Raw genomic sequence first — 24,626 nt, forward strand, 5'->3', positions numbered from 1 at the left:
TAATAAAATTTTCTGAAGTGTTTTGTGGTTTTTTTGTGTGGTTCCTGATGAAGATACCTGTTGTGTCACTTAGTTAAACACATTTCTCAATAACAACCTGGCCAATCATAATATTTGCAGTGTGTGTCAGCAGCACAGTTAATTACTGACTATCGTGGGAACTTGCCCTAGGGTGATTTGGAAGGTTTGAACAACAGAATCAGCCTGTGTGCAACAAACTGAATTGATTAATGGTTATGCTTATGTTCTACACAGGAAGGGAACATTCCAAATCACAGGCATCTTATGAACTCTTTGGCATGAGGGACAGAAAGAGGACACTGCAGCTTTTTTCTCCTGGCAGGTGCCAATCTGCCCTGTTGGCACACCAGTGTCACTCAATGTCATCATTAGGTGGTGGCCAAATGCCACACGGTTACCTAAAGCACAAGGGAACCCAAAAGGGCAATATCTCTCCTTGAGGAGAGCTACTTGCATTTATCTCCACCCTCATGAGAAAAGAAGAAAGGCAAGGTATGAAAAATGAATCAAATGAAGAAATGTGCTAATTCTAGCAAGTAAAAATTTGGTTTCTACAGGAGGCTTCCTGAGAAAATGCAGTCCCTGTATGGTGTCCACAAGAGGACGGCATTTCTTTCGCAGTCATCAGGTTTCTGCTGCCCTGAAGAATTAATTTGGCAGAGCCAAGACTCTGGGAGGAAACTGAGGCTGAGGACACAGTCAGGAAGATGTCAAGGATTTTGTCCACCAGTTTTTCTCTTCCAAGCTGTACTGTGTTGAGCATTGATCTGATCTCCAGAAAGGAGAGAAAGGTTTGTTGCAGGCATTTCCTTACAGTTCCAGACCACACTAACTTGGTTATGGACAGCCCAAACACTCAGTAATACAAAAAAAAAAAAAAAAAAGAAAAATTTGACTTGTAAATTCAGGGTTTTTTTAGAGATATTGGTGTTTTTTAACATGAATAATCACTCATGCTTACCTGGAAGATATATTCAAGACAAAGTCATGGTCAAGTTCTTTGTTTAAGTGGCACAACTAAATAAAGACTTACTGAAGATTTATGATGTTTAAAGGACATAAAAACTCACCTCAGCCAAATTATACCCTGATTTTGGCTCTGACAGGACTATTTGCTTCCTGTGGGAGATCATGTTCTAACATCAACCATGCACTGCACCCCTGACTGAGCAATCCTGATAGACAAGGATGGCATGCATAGTTGGAATTTTATTATTGGATACTGAAGGATTAAATCGGAAAACTCTCTTCAAGCAGCTTTTTAATTTCAAGAGATTTCAGGTGGTTGTTTTAAAAGAATTTTCACATTCAACTGATTCAAACACATTAAAAACTGCATAAAAGTGAGTGGCAATGAGTTACAAAATTTGACTTTTGTAAACCTTGTTACACAGAAAGTTTCCTCACTCCCGCTCAGCTCAGGACATTTTGCCATTGTCTGTGAGTAGGAGCAGGAGTGGGTCTTAAATAGGTAACAGATTGGCAGGATAAGGGTAATTAGCGACGTGAGCTCAGTATTTTAACATGAAGAGAAATGCTAAGATCTTTTTTACTTTGTCATGCTGTGCCAAGCAAACCACCTGACATTTAGGATGCTTAATTCAATTTGTGTTACACTGCTGATGATTATGAAATGCATTTTGAAGAGGTTTGTTTTATCTTCTCCAGAAAACACACAGAGACTCATTTACTACAAGAAAATAGAGATGTAAGTACAGACACACTTTGTGAATGCTAGAAGAGAAAAACACATCTAAAGAAAAGGAAAATATAGGATAAATTTAAGCAGGTTTAAGAATTAAGATGCAGTGTCATTTAGCTGTCATCATGCTTCTAGGTTGGAACAGAGAGAATAAAAAAAATGCAAACAGCATTTCCTCTTTAATTGGCATTTCACGTATTGCTTTTACACTCCTGCACATACAGCTCACACATGTGTCTTCCTATTAGTAATGAGCTAAAAAGGGCTTTACTTTCTTACCATTTCAAATAAGACTGAATTTGACTAGAATTCCTGGCAGGATGTGCTTTATTAAAAAGAGCCAAGATAGAACAACTTTGCTGAATATTCAAGTAAGTATAAACACATCGAGCACTCTTTACAACATTCTTGGGATCACTGCTAGCTCCTTGTCTCACCTGACCTTCAAACAGATCTGTGTGCCAAAGAAAAGGATCAGTATAAATTTATTGCCCAACAATATTAAATGAGTCTTTTTTTGTTCCTATCACAAGTGAATGGTCCCTTCTAGAGCCCTGCAAAATAACATTTTGCCCTTCCAGAAGTGCTTCAAAGCACAGTGAACTCAAAGCGCCCTTCTGGGCTTTGCTGACCTAAGGGATTTCTCTTTCTAGCAAAAGTTCCTCAACAAAATACTTTGAGACCTTTATACACACAACAAACAGGCTGGAAAAGTGCTTTCTTTGGGAGATTGAGTAGATACTTAATTTTATGTTCCCATCCATAAACAGTCAATGTAGGAATCAACATTCATCTATCAACATAGTTTCAGATTTTCATCTTACACAGTACCTCTGGAATTTCAAATTAATAGGAATAATACAGGCAGTAAATCTATCCCTTCATTTTATTTAAGCCAGTGAGCTGTCTTCTGGATCTAAATTCCATATTTATTTTATTTTCTTCTTATCTACTTTAAAATTATTGGAAATAGCTTAAGAGATATAATGAAGGCACCATTCAGTAGATTATTTATGTTTTAATTGCCCAAAGGACACACTGGTAAAGTAATTGGAAGTCAACAAAACAATTTGAAAGTAAGTAGCTGAGATACACATTTTATATCTGTTCTATTTACCTTCATTTTTCTTGATGGTGAAATTTGGGTTGTTGACCATTTCAGGAAGAAGGCTGTAGAGGAAATAATGCCCATTTTTAGGATCATCCTTGTCAACAGCACTGACAATCTGAATTACCTGCAACACAAATGGGCTCATTAAGTTTTCACACTCCTGATAAAAAGACAGTGCTGAAAAAAAAAAATTGTATTTATTTGAGACATTTCATTTCTCTCCATGCCAGAATAAAAATGATAATTTATAACTTTGCAATGCTTTTACAGACCTTAGACTGAAAACCTTGGGAAGAGGAACTGTATCTGTTCCTTTTAAAATGTTTCCAGAACAAAGAGCCAGCAAATAAGGAGAGACAGGTAAGAGAGGACAGAAGAAACTGCTGCTGATTTAGACAAGTAATAAATTATTATTCAACAAAAAAAGGAAAATTGGGTTTTGGAAACACTCATATTGCCTATGGCAATCTTTCATTTATATGACCACACCTTCTCACTGGACCTGGATATATAATATACCTTTAAGCCTTTCTCCTTCCCCCACTCCACATTTCGTTTATTTGAATAATTATTATTTTTTAAAATTAATTTAGATGTGAAATTTTAGATGAGAAAAACTCAAAACTGAAAAAAAAAAGAAAAAAAATATCGAGGGCTGTATTTTTCCCCCTAAATTCTAATAAAACCTCAGTTACTCCTGAACTAGGAAGACATGTTCCTTTCTTTGTTTTTAGTATCATTATTAACTAATGATTCCTAGAATAATGGAAGATAATTAGGTGAGAAGAGTGTTTTGGATAGTTTGGAGAACTTTGAATAATCAAATAACTTTTTATGAAATACCTCATATGATTTTCATAACCAACTGCAGCATCTGAAGTGGATTTACCTACATTTACAATTTCTACCTTCTACATAACTCAGGTATTGCAGCTAATCATCTTCAAATCATACAAAGTTGCACAAGACTATGAAAGGAAGAAATACTATTTTAAAATAACCGTGAGGTTTGGGGGTTTGGGGGTTTTTGTTTGATTTTTTTTATTATTTTTTGTGATTTTTTTTTGTTTCGTTGGGATTTAAAAAATATTTGGTGCGCTTGCTTTTGATTCCAAAGGTTTTCCAAAGAAACAGAAACAAAATCAGCCATGGATCCATATCCCACCCTCAGATCTGACTTTCAGGGCTAATTAGCTCGTGCTAGATGAGGTTTATAAGAAATGTAATTAGAATTATTGACCTTTTCCATGTCTGTTGAATCCAATAACAATTGTCTTATGTATTTATCTTCAATGCCTGAAGCAATGCACCAATAATTTCTTGCACAATTAAATTCAAATTAGGAATCACTAAAAATTTTAGTTTTAAATTATAGAGTGAAAAATGGAAGCAGGGTTTGATGCTGCCCGAATTCATAAACTTTTATTTAAAAATTTCCACATTTCCCTAAGTAACTGCCAATAACTAACATTTTATTCTGGCTTAACCACCAGGACTATCAATCTGTATGTGTTAAATATATGAAAATAATCAAAATCATATTTATGTTCTTCAAGAGTCAAAGAAAGAACAGAATCTTACTAGATTACCACAGGGATCACCACTAGATTACTTACAGGGATCAACACCAAAACATAAATATTTGAAATTATGTAAGTAAAAAAAATGTTTGAGCAAGTAGTGATATTTGTAGGACAACCCAACTTAGGAAGGAATGTGAGAAAATTAATTCCTGGCCTAATCATATTCTGGATAGGTCAGCTTTATCATTATTATTCTAAAAAACCTAATAAAACAATATTTAATTGCTTAAATACCACATTAATAGTTTTGGGTTTATTTTGATAACTGCATCTTTCAAGGTGGAAATCCTGACAGGATTTCAAACAAATGTATTAGAAGAGATGGACAAAAAAATAAAAAAGCCTAACTCAGCTTTTGCTTTTTTTTATTTTAAGAAGTTGCTCTCCAATTTAATAGGTGAATAACCTAATCCTAAAGTGGGAAAAATATAAACAGTGCAAAAATATCTCAGTAGCTTCTGTCTGTCCCATGCAGAGATGGAGCCATTTGCAGATGGGAAATATTTTCATCTTTTTCTTTGCAGAGGTGTCAGGCACTAAAGCACCCACTGTGATGTGCCCAGGGCTGGAGCAGGTACCAGTAATTCATCATCATAGGGGAGTGCAGTTTGGGCTGGGATCCTGAACATGACAGATATATTTAGACAGAAATACTTTATGGCTGTTCAATTTTTCAAACACTGATAGAATGGGAAAGCAATAGGGAAAAAGGATAATGGCACAGTGAATTTCCAGTGAAATCTGGAAGGGCAGGTATAGTTTATCAGGTGGTTATAATATTTTGTATGTACTGGTATTCCATCCATTCCCTTCACTGCTTACAAAATCCTTCTTTCTCTGAAAATGCACCAAAAATTTTATGCAAAAGACAGGCTTAGTGCAATACTACATTTGTTGTGTTACATGCACACATGACAGAATTAAGAGTTAGAGTTCCCATAGCAACCTTATTTCTTTGTGCGTTTGCATTAAGATAAGCTCGTAAAAAAAACCAAAAACACAAATACCACAACAGAAAACATAATATGTATGCAGTGATATGAAACTGGTATCTTTTACTCCATAGGGGTGAGAAAAGTCCAGTAATTCTAATTTCCAAGTTTTTATTAGTGTGCTGATAGGCATATTTTACTATTCTGTGTTGTGTAGTCATGCAATGGAATACTACTGAAGTAATTCTCCAACTCTTAATTTGAGGTTCAGAACGTTGTTGAGAATCACAAAATCACAGAGTCACAAAACCAGTGAGGTTGGAAAAGCCCTCCAAGACCACTTGGAGTCCCAGCTGTGCCCGATGCCCACCTTGTCCCCAGCCCAGAGCTCTGAGTGCCACCTCCAGCCCTTCCTGGGACACCTCCAGGGATGGGCACTGCAAAGCTCCCTGGGCAGCCCCTGCCAAGGCCTGAGCTCCCTTGCCATGGGCAAATTCCTGCTGCTGTCCACCCTGAGCCTCCCCTGGCCCAGCCTGAGGCCGTTCCCTCTGCTCCTGTCCCTGTTCCCTGGCAGCACAGCCCGACCCCCCCGGCTGTCCCCTCCTGCCAGGGACTTGTGCAGAGCCACAAGGGCCCCCTGAGCCTCCTTTTCTCCAGGCTGAGCCCCTTTCCAGCTCCCTCAGCCCCTCCTGGGGCTCCAGCCCCTTCCCAGCTCCGTTCCCTGCCCTGGACACGCTGCAGCCCCTCCAGGGCTCTCTGGCTGTGAGGGACCCAAAACTGTCCCCAGTGCTGGAGGTCCCTCAGCAGGGCCAGCACAGGGGACAGGTACTGCCTTGATCCTGTGGCCACCCCAGGGCTGGCACAGCCAGGTGCCATCAGCCTCTGGCCCACTACAGATGTCTTTTCTTTCCTGGTGACAGCATGCACTCCCAAGGTGTTCCATTATAGAGAAATTGTTCAATACTTGTCATAAAGAAAACAAGAAGTGATTTTTTTTTCACTTCATATCCAGTGAAAGTTAATAACCCTTTGGCTGCTCAGTCTTGAAATTTCTGAAATTCTTACATGTAAAATTCCAACTTTGATGTTGTATTAATACTTCATGCATGCATTTCATTCTGTACATACACTTAGCAGAAACTTTGGAAATCAGCATATTTTGTTTAGCAGACAGCACTGGATTGTAATGAATAGTTAAATGGTCCCCTAGGACAACTTGACTTTCTAATTTGTAGGTTTGTATTGCAGTTCTACAAAGCCACATGTGCCTGAAATAATATATACAAGGATAAATAGAAAAACAAAGTTATTTTCAAAGCATCATGACTATCTACATGCCATTTTATTACATGGTACTGTTTAAAAGACTTTTCCTGTCAGGTAAGTCATTAACCTCACTAAGAACGGATCCTTATCACTAGTAAACACTTTTCTGATTTAATAAGACTGATCTTCCAACTCTGGAAAAGCTCTTGCACTCCCATTGCTGCCCATGGTTATTTCTGCATTATTTTCAGCCTCTAAACACCCTAAGAGTAGACTCACCACAGAGCAATTTTAACCTTCTCTTTCTGAAGAGTCCAGTGCAGGTTCTGGCAGTAAAGGGATGGCTCTAGCTGAAAAGGCAAAAATCTACCTGAAGATTTTCCCCATTAGAAAGAAAAACAATCTGGTAGGAGAAGTGAATAAAATAGAGACAAATTGTGGGAGACTGGAGGAGCACTGTACTCAGTTTTATATTGCTCTGCTTTAAAGCTGGCTTCAGCTCTCATATATCGCTGTCCTCACTACTCAAGTGAACATTTTGTAGCTTTGTTTCCAGCAAACAGCACTTCCCTGGAAAAGTCTGAGGATGGGCTGGGGAATAGTGAATGAGGTACTTTTCTTACTCAACATTACAGAAGTTGTGTTCTGTTCCTTTTCTACAGGAAAATAATTTTACTGTGCTGAAGAACAACCAACAGCACAATAGCACAGCTATAATCAGCAAACCATGAATGTTCTGGTTTTAGGAATTGGAATTATGCAATAAAAAAGGGATAACAGGAAAAGGCAAGAGCTGATTTGTGGCTAACTTAGAGGTACTGTAACAATACATTCAAATTTTGGTTTGTTGGTTTTTTCCCCCTCCCTAAAACTGACAAAAAAATATCTGGAAACTCTGTTGTGTGTAAAAATGTGCAAAGAGCACACAAATACATGCACAGACAAATAAATACATTCCCTCCCCCTTCCCTTTCCTCTCCTATCAGTCAGTGGTACCCTCACTCTTAGGGGTAGGTCAAGGCAAGGAAAATGCATCTGGCAGCATTGTACATCAGGAGTTTTTAATGCATTGTTTCACCTCAGTAGCAGCTGCACTTGTTACTGCAATTATATCAGAACTGAGAACAGAACACTTAGAAAGTGAACTGGAATAAATGGTACAACATATTTAGTGGCTGCACATAAGGTTTTACCAATAGTTCAAATATAATTTCCTTTATGGTAAATCAAATTTTATATAAACTTAGATTAAATGGAATTGCAAATGTTGACAGGAATAGCTTAAGACAATTGCACCTTTCCTGCACATTTAACATTGGAGTTTAAGCTTTGGACAACCATCCAAATTAGGCTTTTGCTATTGTATTAGGAGAAGTATCTTTCTCATATCAGCTATTTCATAGCTCAGAATATGTAGTGTCTTGAATTCTACATCTTGACTTACTAATATGATTTCTTCCAAAACTTGAATATAGAAATAAGCATTGGAAAATACAATAAGGTGGGGGAGTTACTAAAATCTTTACAGGAGCTGATAATTTTTGAATGACGACTTCAACTCAGAACCTAACCTTGGTGATTAATCTGGGCTGGTTACTGTTCCAGTAGTGTTATTTGTTTAAACACAGAATAAATTGCAGGATCAGTGCCACCTCATCCATGCTGGCAGCCAAATATTTAATAACAATCTGTAAAGTTCACACAAGATTCATGCTCAAGAGTGACATCTGCCATCAGATCAAGAGTGGAAGAGGTAATGGTACATAAAGAAAATCATGTTTTAATGAAAGTTTTCTGCAAGTGTTTAAGTAAAAGCCTCTTTTACCTGCTGACTCTTAATCATCTCATTTATTGTTTTATTCCAGAATGAAGGGTGAACATTTTTCACCATCTCTTAAACCACCTGAAATTCAATAGCAATAGGAATACCTAGATAAATACAGCCAGAAATCACTGTACAACAGAACTTGCTAATTTTAGGGAAGCTCACAGAGACCTGGATAAAGGCACAGTCATTAGGATTTAATCTATCCTGGAAAATGTAACTACTCAGCATCAGCAATCCACTCTGAGCTAAACAGAAATCCACTCTGAGCTAGAAGAGCTAAAATGCCAACAGTAACATGACTGTCTGCCCATAAGGACACATCTCCTCTTCAGTGGATACAGAGAATCCTAATCCCTTAAATGACACATTTTTGACACCATTTTACTAAACAAAAAGGGTGCTAGAAGTCAAATCATCCTCTGTAACAATACAATCCTGGCAGAAATGGGTTGTCATACACTGCTATATAGGTTGTCATTTAATACTACTAAAAAGAAAATAACTTCTAGCTCTATTGTCAGGTAACCTTCTTTGGAGAACAGTGAATTTAATGTCTAACACCCACATGAGACACAGGAATAGTTGGATTAACAAGCCATGTCATGCTGTCAGCTGATGTTTATTTAAATGAAATGTCACAATCTAGAAATAAATTGTGAAGTTTAAAAACATCAAATTGTTGTAACACCCAGTGTTTCTCTTGCTGGACAAAAGTTACATCTCATTTACACTGCATTACTTTCTAAACGTCTGTGCACATTCTTGTATCTTCACCTTGTCATTTAGGTGGCATATGAGATATTCTTTTCCATTTCTCCACATTTCTCCTTCAAAGGGAATACCTTTGAAGAAATCTGCTTCATTTTCTTTGAAAAAGACTAAACAGTTTAAATCCTGCTTCTGACATGTGGCTGTTTACATCACCTTGGCAAGTGTTGTGTGAGTTCCTTTACCAAGTTTTTCTTCATTAAATGAAGAAAGAAATAACATTTTAACATTTTCAATTTATTTTTTTAATATAAACTTAAAAAACTTGAACTTCCCTTCTCCAACACTATCTTCAAACACAATTACAATTTCCTTCATTTTCCATCAAGTTCTGGTTTTCTGTCTTATCTTCTTCCCAACTGTCATAGAAATGTAAGAACTGAATAGAGATTGGAACTGAGATAAGGTCAAGGGGAAATGGCTTTAGTGTTTTAACTGTTGATTGTAAATTATTCCTGGCAGCAGCTGCAATATAGGTCAATAACTGAAGTGGAATTCAGGTTGGATTATACTTTCACCTAAATTTCACATGTGAATTTACAAAGTGCTGAGCTCCATCACACAGAGTGTGATGTTGGAAGCTTAAAGTCACTCAGGACTTTTTCAGGATACTGTCCCAAAGCAGTCACCTTTAATTTAAAACTTTAAAGAGAAAAAAAGTTTGTTTAATTATAGAGAGACATCCCCCAGAAAGGCATCATGGGTTTATCTCAAGTTAATGCTAAAAGCTGTTAGCACCAACACATGGGCACCCATTTGGAGAATAAAGATGACATAAGGCGACAGGGAGAAACTGCAGCCCAGTCTCACACCACATAAAACCTGGGATACTCACTTGTCCAGGCTTCCCATTCTCACACAGAAAGGCCTCGTGCTCTGATGCAAACTCGGGGGCATTGTCATTCACGTCGAGAACTTTGATAGCAACAGGCACCCGGGACACCTGGCTGTGGTTCCCTAAGGAAAGAAATCAAAGCACCCAAGGTAAGCATATTTAATTGGGAATTAAATACAGCAGTGCTTGCACCGTGACCGTGCTCTTCCTGTCTGCTGCCCTTGCTTCAGCGGGGGTGCCTCGTCCGTCACGGATCGTGGAGTTGGAGCGCGAGATAAAGAAGGATGGCCAGGGCTTCGTGGTTGAAAAGGATAAAGGCATCCCTGCTGCAAACAGCATTTGTTGGAGATTAGCTCAATGAAGACCTTTCTTGGTCTAAATTGGTAAGATTTTTCTTTGATGAAGTCTGTATTGTTTTATTGATAAAGTTCTTTATATATGGAAAAGGGAAGGCTGCAAACAGCAGAGATTTATTTCTTTGTTTACCTCTGGCAGAGAACAGCCCATTTTACTTCATTAATTGTCCTGACTGCACATCTATTATTTCTTTGTTGCAAACACGGGTACAGTGCTGACCCACATTGGGAAAAGGATGGATGGGAGACTGACAGGGATGAAACTAGACAGTAATTTGGACTATTAAAGCACTTTGATCATCTACCACTGACCAAAACCGTGACCTGTGAACCTCTTTCTTCAGTGAAGCAATGACTCATTATTTATAATATAGAGCTATTTTGCATAAAATTGCTTATCACTGTGAAGAGTAGAATGAGCTGTAAGGCAAGAAAAGCTAAACCAACAGTTTGCACCTACTTTGAATAGCTTTCAGAGGCAGCTGTGTCTTTCCTTCAATTCAGCATTGTTAATTTGCTTAGAGACTACTTATAAATATTTTAAATTATTTTCCCCCAAGGAGAAAACACATTCATTCAGTTTAAACCGAGGTCACCAGCTGATTTAGAGAGTTTGATAAACTGCTCCACAGCGCATGCACACCTCCACAGGTAACTCAATCCCAGTTTCAAAGCCCATCTCTCAGTGAATATTATTTTCCAGTCATGGTATTCTGCCCGGTTTGTATCATCAGCAATGACAAATCTCAATATTCAGTGAGCTTCTCAGAACAAATTGCTAAAAAGTACAAGAAGGTCAGGCCCCACCAGTGCTCAGGGACCAATTGCTGGCAGCCCTACAGTGACAGAGATGAATAAAGGTAAAATCACCACATGCACTGTGGCTTTTGGGGTTTCCATCAGGCTTGATTCTGTTGTACCCTAATCAAACCCGATATCTTACATCCCTGTTTCCTCCTTGTGTGCTAAAGACTTCCACAGTGTGGGAGGCTCCACCCATAAACCTAAATGTGCAAATTTCAATTGTCCTACTGACATTGAAATAGCATAAGTATAACAATTTTAAAAATGCAAACTCAAATATAGCAGTGCTATAAAAGGCTTTATAATTCTGGGATCATCTGAAATATCAAAATTCTTCCTGGACAGGATATGGAAGTTCACCACACATCAGAATTTAAATGTTTTTCATCTTAAGGAGCCGGAAGTTTTAATATGGAAAGAAACGTATTACAGAAGAAAAAGAAACACCTACACAAAATATTGTATGAGCACTATTTATGTCATTTTGCATCTTATGATCTTACTTACTAACAGGTGAGGGGAACACTTATGCCATGAAATAATAATGTATTTGAAACCAAATAAAACCTAATATGCAAATCATGAATTCCAAACATTTTTAAACACTTTTTTTATCTTCACTTAATAAAAATACAGACAATGAATCTCAAGCTTATCAGAATTCTCAGCAGTAGTGTCATATTTAAACACTAAAGATTTACTTTTATCTAAATTAATGAAATGATGGCAGTTCAAATTTTAAAGACATTATAGAGAAATGTAATTAATTAGATAAGCTTCTAAAGAAATTATTCATGTCCCTTGTGACTGCCCCCAAAATGTTTGTCTTTCATCAGAAATACAAACATTAAATTTAAAGATATTATAATTAGAAACTTGATGAGAACTCATTTAAAAAATTAATTTACTAAACACAAGAGAGACACAGCCGGTTTGGAAATCTCCAAACAAGGGGATATCCACTGCCTTTTAGGGTTCCTGTGACATTTGTTGTTGAGAAAGAGACAGAGAGAGATGGAGAGGGAAATGTGTCTACAGTTTGTACTGCCCACCACCCTCAATACACTGCATTATTTTGTCATCCCAAACTTCCCAGGGAAATTCCACTTTGTGCTGATTGTTTTCCTTCGCCCTGAGCACACCTATTCAAACACGTAGCCGAATCCTCGCTAAGCAAACCCAGGCTGAAAACGCTGTCAGGATGAAATAGTTCCATCTGCCCATTTCATTTCATGTCTGCAGACTGTGGGTGGTAAAACATGTACAGAGGATGTCCAAGCTTAAACCCAGATCTGCTGGCAGTGCCCCAAGTGCTCGAACTGGGAGTAGGAAGGGATTGAAGTGGATCCAGGCTGGTCACAAACTGCCACGGATGCATGGTCACTGCCCTTCAGGCCTTTGGGTGTCTCACTCTTTAGTATTCAACACTCAGAACTTTTCCTCATTTGTATGAATGGACAGTCAGTTCTTTCTAAACTAGGAACAAAACTGAGTTTAATGACTGCGTGGGTTTTTGTTTAGTTTGGTTTTTTGCCCAATAAACCCCTCAGTCAGTAGATTTAAGGGAGACTGAATCTTCTTGCACACACCAGGTGGACGGCAAGACTGATTGCTTAACTTCCAATCTGTTATTTTATGCAAAATCATTTTAAAAAGTTTGAGACTCTCTAAGGAACTAACCAGATCGTTAAAAGCTTTATTACCTGCATTTATCGTGATGCACAGTTTAAAAAGACCTAGTCTGAATTTTGCAATATAAAAGTATCATTAGGGCTGTCACTTGAGAAACATCAGCTTTGTTTGAAAATTTAACACTCTGAGATGCAAGACTGAAAAAATACGGAGAAAATTTCCACTAGTCTAGTTAAATAAAAGTCTTTTTAAGCTAAGGCTGCACAGGAGGACTTAGCTGGTCATGTGGGGACACCACTCTGTGTCTAGATGAGCACAGAACATTTCTGAACTCCAGCAGTGAGATCCAGATGAGCACAGAACACACACACACAGAAAGGAGCATCTTAGAAAGATCCAAGTAAAGGGATACTCAATGCAAAAATAACTAGTGGAACTTAGTTTGGGTTGATAAATAAACTTCTAGAAATTACAGATAATCTATCTGGGTTTAAAAATGCATATTGAAAGGTTTACAAGGGTTATAAGCACCTAAAAAGTTCTTCTGCTTTCTCCCCAGTTGACAAGACTCTGCTGGAACATTAAATGCTTGAAATACCCAACTTGCTGGAACTCCTCTGGGTATCTCATTGAAACCTACTCAGGATTTAAAAATGCTGTAGAGTTTGATACCAAAATCATGAGGCAGATAAAATAACCAAAGTCAAATTAAAACAAACAAACAAACAAACATTATCAAGCAACTTAGTATCTCCAGACCTGAACTTTTGGAGGCTACAATCCCATGTTTTACCACTTCTTATTGGGATCAACACTTTTCATCCTTCCTGGAAAAAATCCTGTATAACTGAGATATGTCTGTATTGTAGGAAATTTGTATTACAATGCACTGAGTGTTGTCAACATTGTTACTGCACACAGCAAGAGTTTCTAGGAGTAACTAGAGCTCATAAATGTAATTTTTGGTCTTGTGCTGCAAGTAACAAAATATAACGCAGCTTTCAACTCCCATAAAAACTTAAAGACTTCATAAACTTGCTTAAAACTTTTCCTCCTGTCTTCCCTTGACTGATAAAATGGTTTTTGAGATAAAGAGAATTATTGTGGCCCAAAATTAAGTTTATTATTTATTTAACCCAAATAAATCCAGTTTAGTTCAGTTTTCCTTTAGGTAATTAAATCATCCAAATTCACTTCAACATTCTCTTTAAAAATCATTAACTGTCTTGCATTTTACCTAAATTTTACCTGACTAGAAAATAGATTCCTATAAAATAACCCATTTATTATTATTATTATTATTATTATTATTATTATTATTGTTGTTGTTGTTGTTGTTGTTGTTATTATTACGATTATTAATATCATTATTGTCATCATCACCATCACCATCACATGGTTTAGGAATGGACAGTTCATGCTTCTCTGATTCAATGAAATCTCTATGATAACAATACTTTAAATTAGAAGTAAAGAAAGTTCTAACAAAGAAAGAAATCGAAACAAAATCTGAATCACTGACTTAATAAAAACAACAGTGCTTGGTTTACATCCCTTATATTTCAAACTTATTAAGTTGTATTTTAACAGATCCAGTCCACATGACTTTATCAAAGTTTTATCTCATGACTTTAATAAGATAATCTGCAGGACAAGTTTATTTCTCCTGTTAGAGTTTATGATATTGTTTTCTTTAGGCAATCCTTTACTTCTAGAATGCCACAGCTTATAACAATCTTTCTGTCATATAAAACTGACAAATCTGACTTAAAGAATCCTTAGATACACAGATGCTGTTGTGAAAAGGAAGTTTTATTTATGTTGAAACTTAACTCTAGAAATCACATAGTGCAGCAAATACTGGGCACGTTTGTCTGCAGCACTGGGTAATGATCTGATTCAAGAGAGGCTGAATGCCTGAAACCCACTCCAAAATTGTCAGGAAGACAGCAGTAATTGACAGCATTTCTCTTAAAAATACCAGAACACAAGCTATTTCTGAGCTAGGATAAAATTCAAGCAACCAAACTAAAAACCCAGACAGAACTGCTCACCAGAAAGATTTAGATTCCCCATTGAAATGATTGTACTTTTAAAGGATGAGAAGTTGTGGATTATTGAAATAACAATATAAACATATCAGTAATTAGCAGGAAGGTTCCTGTGCGAGCTGCTAAGACAAGAAACAAACACAGTCTCCTAATTATTATTCAATTTGTATTTCTTTAGCACATGGAACACGCCGGAGGAGCACAGATTGTGGCGAGTGTCTGTGTGTACATGTGTGTGGGAGGGGCGCGGAAAGGAAAGGATGTGGAACATATTTCTCAGGTTTGTTCCTTAAGTCATTCTTTGGGAGAGAAATAATAACAGAGTTGAGAAGTTTTGTCTCCTTTCAGTAGCTCCCTGGGTTTATTTCGCTGTGGGCTCCAGAAGGATGAATGAGGCAAGAGCAAAGCTTTGTCACACTCTATTTCTATTTCCTCACCAAGAGACTGTCACAGGTTTAATCAAGAAGTGGCTTAATATCATCCACCTCCTCAAAGCTGAATTTGGAGTTAAGAGGTTCTCAAAGTTCAGCAACTCCATCTGTAAAGAGGTGACTCAGGAAGGCCACACTCACCTCCCTTTATTCAATATATGAGATGTATCACTTGGGACTAAAGGGATGATTTTACTTTCAGGCTGCTGACAATACCAAAACAAAACAAAACAAAAAAAAAAAGATTAAAATTTCTTTGAAACATGCCATGCCAGAAAATGTTAATTAAATACACCACAGTCTTCAAGTCCTGTTCTCAATCACTTGCTTTTTCTGCAGGATTTCTTTTTATTTATTTGTACATAAGTGCACAAAAGACACTACAATTATTTCATATAACCCAGAACTAATCAGATTCTGAATCAATTAACTAATATTTGCAGAAAATGGAGACATGCCTTCAAAAAGACCAATTTTTCTCTTTTTTATAAATGGTATTCCACCTAGCCCTGCACTCAGTTCTTTGTTTGCCACTCTAAGTAGCAATACTGAATTATTTCCTACATTTGAAATAATTTAAGGTTTCAAATATAAATATACTTTAAATTAAACCAGGGATTTCAACGGGGTATTTTGTTAACTTCAAAGGATCAACACTGATTTATAAAACTTGATAATAAGCTCAAATTTTAAAAAGAGAGTCTATTCCTTTCTTACAGGCACAATGCATGCTGATAGAATCAGTTAGCCCTCATTTTGCTTATCCGAGGTCAGGCTGTAATTTGACATTCAGATGCAACCTCTGCTATTTTTCATGCCATGAAGCCCAGCCGTTTTTCAGCAGCTTCACAAATAGTTACTCTGTAATTACCTCTGATACTCTGTGAATTGTAAGATCCCTTTGCAAAACCCAGAAAGGTTTGTAATTTTCTGCAGAGGTATCTTATTTTGCTTGCCGTATTTGCATGATATTGCCTTGTCTGAGTGCACAGACAGATCAAAAGGGCTTGGAAAGGAGAGACTGGATCAGAAAAGCAAAATACACCCTCAAACATAGTTCATAAGTGTGAAAAGGGCCTCTTCTACCGCAACCCTGCTTATAAGGGAAAATCAAAAGACTGTTCTATTTAGATTTAGCTGTGCATGATAAGAGAGGAGAAGTTACCCTCTGTTGCAATGAGAATGAGACCATGGGCCACACTGAGAGAGCTCTAAGTTTGTCCTGGAGGGAGCAGAGGATGCTGAAAGAAATTCATATTCACCTTGAGGCTGGGAGGGATTGGGAAGTAAAGACACACCCCATCCCTCATGCCACCTTTCCAAAAACTCAACAACCCCAAAACTCAAGGCTTTCTGGTTATTCCAAATCACTCTGAATGGTGACTTTGTCTTTAATCACAATGGGGATGTTTTGAAACTCCACCTCGGTGTCACCACTTCTACTCACTGGCATGGGCTCCAAAGAGAAAATGCTAGAAGAGGTAGGGGAAGCTCCATGTAAAGGATAACATGAGTGCCCATTACATGGAGCACACTTATTGCATCAGAGAGCGATATGGAGGCTGTGGATGCATTTAACTGGACTTCATAGCAAAGTCTGTGACTGTCTGCCATGGCATTCTCCTGGAGATGCTGCAGCTCATATCTTGGACAGGTGCACCTTCCCTGGGTAAAAAATGGATGACCCGACCCAGATACAGGGAATGGTGCCACATCCAGCTGGCTCCAGGCAGCAGAGGTGTCCCCCAGGGCTCAGTGTTGGGCCCTGTCCTGCTCAGTATCTTTATGGATGATGTGGATGAGGGAACTGGGGGAATCCTCAGGCAGTTTTTAGATAACAGCAGGTTGGGTGGGAGTGTGGATCTGCTGGAGGGCAGGAAGGCTCTGCAGGGGGATCTGGACAGGCTGGATCCGTGGGCTGAGGCCAGCGCTGTGAGGGACAGCAGGGACAGGGCCAGCTCCTGCCCTGGGCTCAGCCCAACCCCATGGAACTGGGCTGGGGCAGAGGGGCTGGAAAGCTGCTGGGGAAAGGCCCTGGGGGTGCTGGTGCCAGGGGCTGGGCACAGCCCAGGTGTGCCAGAGGCCGATGGCACCTGGCTGTGCCAGCCCTGGGGTGGCAGCAGGCCCCGGGCAGGGCCCGTCCCCTGTGCTGGCCCTGCTGAGGGACCTCCAGGGCCGTGTCCAGCTCTGGGCCCTCACAGCCAGAGAGCCCTGGAGGGGCTGCAGCGTGTCCAGGGCAGGGAACGGAGCTGGGAAGGGGCTGGAGCCCCAGGAGGGGCTGAGGGAGCTGGAAAGGGGCTCAGCCTGGAGAAAAGGAGGCTCAGGGGGCCCTTGTGGCTCTGCACAAGTCCCTGGCAGGAGGGGACAGCCGGGGGGGTCGGGCTGTGCTGCCAGGGAACAGGGACAGGAGCAGAGGGAACGGCCTCAGGCTGGGCCAGGGGAGGCTCAGGGTGGACAGCAGCAGGAATTTGCCCATGGAAAGGGAGCTCAGGCCTTGGCAGGGGCTGCCCAGGGAGCTTTGCAGTGCCCATCCCTGGAGGTGTCCCAGGAAGGGCTGGAGGTGGCACTCAGAGCTCTGGGCTGGGGACAAGGTGGGCATCGGGCACAGCTGGGACTCCGTGGCCTGGGAGCGCTTTTCCAACCCCAGTGATCCTGGGATTCTGTGAATGCTTGGAATATGCATGAGGAGAGAAAAATGAGATATAAAAACAATGGGAGCAAATGGATGGGATGAGACTTGGAAAGTTGGAATGGACATCCTAATCAGAAATTGTAACATCTTTGCAATATTTGTGTAAGAGTTACAGGTCTTTGTCTCTTGACAGAAGCTCTGGATGCAAACAGCATGTCCTTAAGAGGCTGCTCTGCATATCTAATTTTGACCACAGTAAGGTTTATATTCACAGTGACATGTAATGAAGATATATGTGACACATCAATATGAGAAAACAAATACATAATTCAAAATAAAGTATTGGTAGGGCTGCTTGAGAGAGTTGTATATTGGAAGCTGCTAAAGTCATATCAGGTTTATGACAATTATTATGAAACAACTCCAGTTTATTCACCAATCTTAAGTAAATCCTTAAGGGAAAACAATAAAAAAACCCAACACTGCCAACATCCTTCACCCATACATTTATCCAGAGACCAAACTGAAACAACTTCTGGCAGAAAACAACCTGTGCTTGTGATATAAAGCACTGTGTAATTGAGCCTTATTTATCTCTAATGAGGACACAAGTCAGGAGGAAGTTTGCAGTTATGTCACACTCAGTAAATTACCTGTGTTATGTACTAAAGTGGGGAATCATTACAACGGCAAAAATTAAAAATACAGCTAAAGTTTTAGCACTTACTAGCTCTGCACTTATTAACTACTACAAGAAATGACAACCTAGAGATGTTTGAAGTTTTAAGTTAAATTTTTTTGTGCAAAAGGCCAATGGAAATCAAACAAACAAATAAACAAACATGAAACAAATGGAAAAATGATACCTAACTGCAAGACTGAGCAACAGAAAAACAACATTTGTGATCTCTGGAAGCATCTCTAAAGAAGGAAGCATTGCTCTACAGACCAAGCATTTCAGCAAAAGTCAGAGGCTACTAAGAGATTTTGAGTGAAGGTTTTCCATTTCCTTGTAGCAAGCACCACAAGGAAGGAAAAAAGTTAGGAAAACAAAGAACCTCAGAATCATCTTCCTGATACTTTCATTATACACTCTAGAATAATAACAGTGTGCTGAAATGCCACTGGATCTGTGCTTTTGTCGATCAAAGCACCACAAGCCTGATTAGGATTCCAGATTTTCTGAGGCAATGGAATGCCTTAAATCGTTGAAGTAACAGGTTTTAATTTCTAAATATAACCACGAGGAAAAAAAAAATCCAGAAAATAATATGGTGTCCTCAAATGGCAGAAAAGAATTTGACTTAAAAATAAGGCAGTGAACAGGCAGGAAAAGAAATTGACTGAAGAGAAAAAATTTAAGACATAACAAATGTACCAGACATGATTTGCCGCTGTTTTTCTCAATTCCAGCCTAACCAAGGGAATTGTGCTGCCATAAAACAGTCAGGGATCTGTCTCACACTTTAGAGCAATTATATTATTAATATGCTAATACCTCATGCATATTTAAATCTTATAAAAATATTGACTTAGATATGCAAGGTCTTATTGTGTATTATAATTAGCAATGAAATTTTCTAATGACTAGCAGCAATAATAATAACAATAAGCAGACTGATTGAGGACGAGTTGTCTGGAATATTTGGGGATTTTTATTTGAAATTATTTCATGATTGAAGTAAAATAATTTATAGCTCAAATGAAATCCCTCCCTTACTCATAGACAAAACATCAAAATGCTTTAATAAAGATTTTTATTAAAGCAGAATTTATTATAGAAACATTTAAATGTCATTACTTCTAGAGCTCATATTCTTTCCTGAGACTGATTTTCTTAACAGTGCAATTTAATTACTCTTATGTTTCCTTCACAGATAAAATATTGCTGGATATCCTGGATATGAATCAGGTTCTAGGAGTTCAGCATCAAACCTTCTTACATGCATACCTTCAGCAAAAAGCAAATAAGACCTCTCCAGCACATCAGAATGCACCTTTAAAAATACCATCTCCTTTGTTTTTGAGACAGAAAATAGCTCCATTCTTTGCTGCCCTGCACCTCTGCCAGAAGTTCAGAGCATGCTGCTCGGAATCTTTATTCTCGACAGAAATGTGCCTCAAGAAGATTGACTGAAATTATACTGAGCTACAAACTCCTACTCTGACCTGCTCCTGTGCAGAAAAAGCAGTGGAGATTTCAGATAGTCCCAGTCTGTTCAGAACTGATGAACTCAGGTTCTCAAATGAGGTGAACTCCACACAGTATTTCTAAGATTAATCTTACTTTCTTTAGAGCTTCTAATTCAAATATTCAAAGTGCAGATGGCCAGGTGGTAGCTGGTCATGGTAAAGACACTTTGCTAATATATCTGGGTATCATCTATATATCTATATGGTCAGCTTAACCAGCCTCTACATTTCCCTAAAGTAACTAATAAATATTCTGTGCACTAATTAATCATGTACATTTCTGCTTGTATTCCTTTCCTGAATCTTTCCCTGGTTTATGCCCCAGGAAACCTTATTTCCTTCTAAAACACCACCTAATGCCCCAACCTTTTGTGTTTTAAGCTTTAAACAGTGTTCCAACTCTGGTATAACTTTACCAAATGAATATTTGCCAGCCTAGAACTCAGATGTCCAGCCTGGAGTTAAAATGGCTAGAAAACAGAAATATAATTTAGACTGCTACTGCAAATCTCTCTCCTTTTCCTTGCCATAATGATGTTTACTATTTTCTTTCACCTTTTTGGGTTTGTTATTTTTTTACTGTGTTGTTCAGATGCTTTATTCACATCTGCCTTCCATGCCTCCCTCTGGAATCAGAGGTCTCCAACTTCTACTCAGCATCCCATACATGAATTTTAGTGCTTGCCCGGAACTACTGAGGCCACTTCAACAGAGATTGTTTCACAAGCCCACTCCTTTCCCATTTGTATTTCCTCATAATATGGCCACTCCCGTGCCATTATCCATGTGGATCACCTCTCCTGCTATCCTTGAGCTGTGTGAAACTCTACTGGGAAAACCTGTGCTATGTTTGAATACACTTTCACAGCTGAGAACTGCAAACTGGTTTAACAAGATGCACCAGCCCCTCCACTCCCCAATGGCAAACCTTCAGTGATCCATTAGGCACTGAGGAGCTCTGTGTAACCCTCTAGTTATGTGAAAAAGAACAAAAACCACCTTAGCAAATTCTGTGTTTTAGTGTAAAAATTATAGATAATATAGTTTGAGTTCCACTAAACCAGAACAAAAAGGGTCAAGCAGAAAAGGTTAATATTCCTGAGCTTCTCTTGTTTAAACCTCCATAAAGGCTTATTTCCTTCTCTTTCTCAAACTTACCAAAATTTACTCAGCCTTAAGTTAGAGATAACTATATGATGTACCAAAGTAACTCCCTAAAATGTTAGAATTATTGTTAATAATGCCTATAGTTATTTTACCATAAAAGGCTAAATAAAATTAAATAAATGAAAGCATAATGAAAGCAAAGGTACTCATGGCATTAAAAAGTACATTGTAGCTGAAGGCTCGTTCTGAAGAAATATGTCTCTCATCCTTTTTAATTAGTGTCCTTGCATTTTTGAAAGGAATACACACTATAGATAACTTTAGCAGTGCATGTGCTGGGTGATGATTCAATTACTCTATTTATATTCTCGGTAAACCATATAGAGCCTTTCTGGCTTTATGCCCTTTCCCATTAGGTGACAAAATTGCCTCATACTTCTTCATTTCCAAAGAATGCCACTGGTGTGGGTAATTACCTGTGTCAGAGCCCACAGCTTTGTCCTTGAGATGCCTCTGCTCTGGGCCTGGAAAATATTTATTGTGGTCAAATCACCATTCACATTTCAAGATCTTGTCTAGATTTTCACCTCTTGCTTTGAATAATTATTCAAGAGAATTGCTACTTGTGGCAGTTCTGGTGCTTTGCCCAGCCCTTGGGCAGGGGGCTGAGGCTGCCACGGGAGCGCTGCTTGCTTGGCACATGGGGCTGAGTGACGAGAACCCTTTGATCAAGCAGTCAATCCCAAAGAAAATAACATCTCTGTGACTGCAGTGCCTGCAGAATAGGACAACAAAAATTCCATTAAAACCCTTCATTCAGAGAGTTAAACCTTGGCTAAAAGCACAGCTCCAGGCTACAAAAAATATCCTCTCCCAGGCGCTGGCTTTGGAATTCCTAGCAGACTGCTCTGTTGTGTGTCTGTGTGATGATGTGCAGAGTGTGAGGATTACAGGATCCCAGAGTGGCTTGGGCTGGAAGGACCTAAAAATAATCTTCTCCCACCCCCTGCCATGGGCAGGGACAGCTTCCACTGTCCCAGGCTGCTCCCAGCCCCAGTGTCCAACCTGGCATTGGGCACTCTGTGCCAGGACCTGCCCACCCTGCCAGGGAACAATTCCTGCCTAATATCCAACCTAAGAGGGAGAAGAATCCAGCACTGCAAATAATCATAACACAGCTCAGAGTAAAATATAAACCTTGAGTGGTCCACTCAGTGCTACATCAGGTGAAAGCAAGCTTGGGGACTTTAAAGGGATCATTATTTAGCTGTCTTTAGACATAATGAGCCAGGCTTTCTGTTATTTATTGATGTGTTTGTCACAAATCTAAGCCAGTCAAGCGGAATATATTTAGAAGTCTTTACTTGTTGCAGTCTATGGTATCATTCAAGGAAGCTCTACTATGTAATACACATATTCTGGGGAAAAAGATTAGCTCACTTTTTAAAAAGAGAATTTCAGATCAGCAATGCTAATAATGAAGGCATTGCAGTATATTTTGTTTCCAAAGAGTTCACTAGAATCCTGTATCTCAAGCAGATCTCAGCTTCAGTTTCGGAGGGATGAGTATGCAAATATCAGGATATTCATATTTAAATCAGAAGAATGTTGTGCAGTCAAATTCTGTTGCTAATAAAATTCTTTCTAGGCTAAGTTAAACCAGCTTTTCTGAGATAAGTCTTTGCTTTGGTTTCAAACTATACAGCTCTCCATTTATTACTGCTGTTGTTACATCAATTAACCAGCAATGATGGGCATTTCCTTGGTATTAATGGCCCACATTGTGGGTGTGCTAGGCAAGTATCTGCAAGGTGGCTGTTCCAGCCATTAGAAAATGGAAATGGAAATCCATGGAGCTGGAGGCAGAAAGAGGACAGAGTTTAATTATTACATGCCTTATCCATGTCTGGCAATCTGATCGCTTGAATGATCAGTGATTCTGAGCTCCATTCAGAATCTGTAGGAAAAAATGGTCTAATAAATAAGTCATGGCTATTTGATTTTCCTTTCCTCTGACTAGCATTGACAACACGTAACGTGGTAAGTGCTGCAAAAGCTGTGCAAGAAACTGGGAGAATACTGAGGAGGTTAAGCCCAGCCTGAACCCTGCTCTGCTTCACTGCCCAGCAAAATTGGCAGCCAGTTAATGCCAGCAACACAAGCATGTCAATGGGAGCAGCAGTTACAGCTATAATTGTAATCTACACAACGAAGAAATGTATTTGTGGGTTCAGAAGAATGGGAGTGCATCTGACTATTAGGATCCTGACTTCACTAGATTTTACTGAATGGTAGAAAATTCATTTCAAGCATGTAGCAAAGAACCAAAGATATGATGAGCCTTTGTACACACAGAAAAGATGCACCAAAAGAGACGTCTGTAATTTAATCATTCATTCTTACTGCACTGCAATTCAGGCTGTCAAAAAATCCTTGCACATGCCCCCAGATTCCTTTCCTGTTCAGGCTATAGCTCGAGAGCTCCAACACATGAGCAGCACTATCAACTCTGATTTACAGAGCAAGACTACATTCACCCCTCTCTCATGCATTTAAATTTAAAATAAACCTCCCAACCTTGGCTACAACTTTAAGCTCATGTAAGTCTCAGCTACACCACAAACTAATGGGAAATCTCATTAGGTCAGTGTTTAAAGTCCAGAGTCAGTGACAACGTTCACCCTTTATATCCACAGAGCACAAAGGTTCATCTCAGGGAATCATTTTGACAGTGGACCTGCTTCCTCCAGCCTGTCATCACCTGGATATTCCTGCTCCTTTCCATTCAGCAGGGTAAACTTGGATGAATGGCAATGTAGAAAGAAAATTTAAGAATCAATTCACAGGTTCAATAGCTTTGAGTCTCGCCCTTGCCAGGAATGTATTTCTTCCGAACACCCTAAGCCTTCATTTCAGAGGCATCTTTCAAAGATGTCAAAGTTCTTTCTAATATTATCTTCTCTTAAAAATCCTCATGGCAGAATTCATCAGCACAGACGAGACGAGCGAGGAATAGAGTTAAGCAACAAAGAAGAAAAAATTAATTTGATCCCATAAGAAAGAGACATAAGAAATCACATAATAGGGAAAATGTGCAGAAGACATTTAGGAGTAGACAGATTTAGGGGTAGCAGTTGAGAGGACCAAAGCTGCAGAAGGAGTTTAAAGGAAAACATGTAACTAAATCTGAAATACTGAAATCAGCACCTAACCATCACCTGTACTGTGTTAATCCCAATAAGTTCATTCTTTTCCACAGACAGCTCTTTGCATGGTTTAATCTCTAGTAACCACAAAAAGATTAAAGGATTCACTCTTGTGGGCATGCAACTATTAAGGGAACCTCCTTGTGAGCATTTGTGGGACTGTCAGGC

General features: G+C 38.9%; 1 protein-coding gene across 2 annotated transcripts in view; it reads right to left on the minus strand.

Annotated features, from left to right (window-relative positions):
- CDH8 (cadherin 8) overlaps positions 1–24,626 on the minus strand; it is a 150,110-nt gene that overhangs the window by 23,028 nt on the left and 102,456 nt on the right. For both annotated transcript variants that reach the window (XM_088062164.1, XM_088062166.1), the window contains 2 exons: positions 10,047–10,168; positions 2,841–2,958 (listed from right to left, as the gene is read on the minus strand). In XM_088062164.1, the coding sequence (XP_087918290.1) occupies positions 2,841–2,958; positions 10,047–10,168 (240 nt within the window). The remainder of the gene's footprint in view (positions 1–2,840; positions 2,959–10,046; positions 10,169–24,626) is intronic.

This window comes from Pseudopodoces humilis, chromosome 14 (assembly GCF_049639895.1).
Source record: "Pseudopodoces humilis isolate 2021_Gansu_Grassland_sample_001 chromosome 14, ASM4963989v1, whole genome shotgun sequence".
In the NCBI taxonomy this organism is placed as follows: Eukaryota; Metazoa; Chordata; class Aves; order Passeriformes; family Paridae; genus Pseudopodoces; species Pseudopodoces humilis.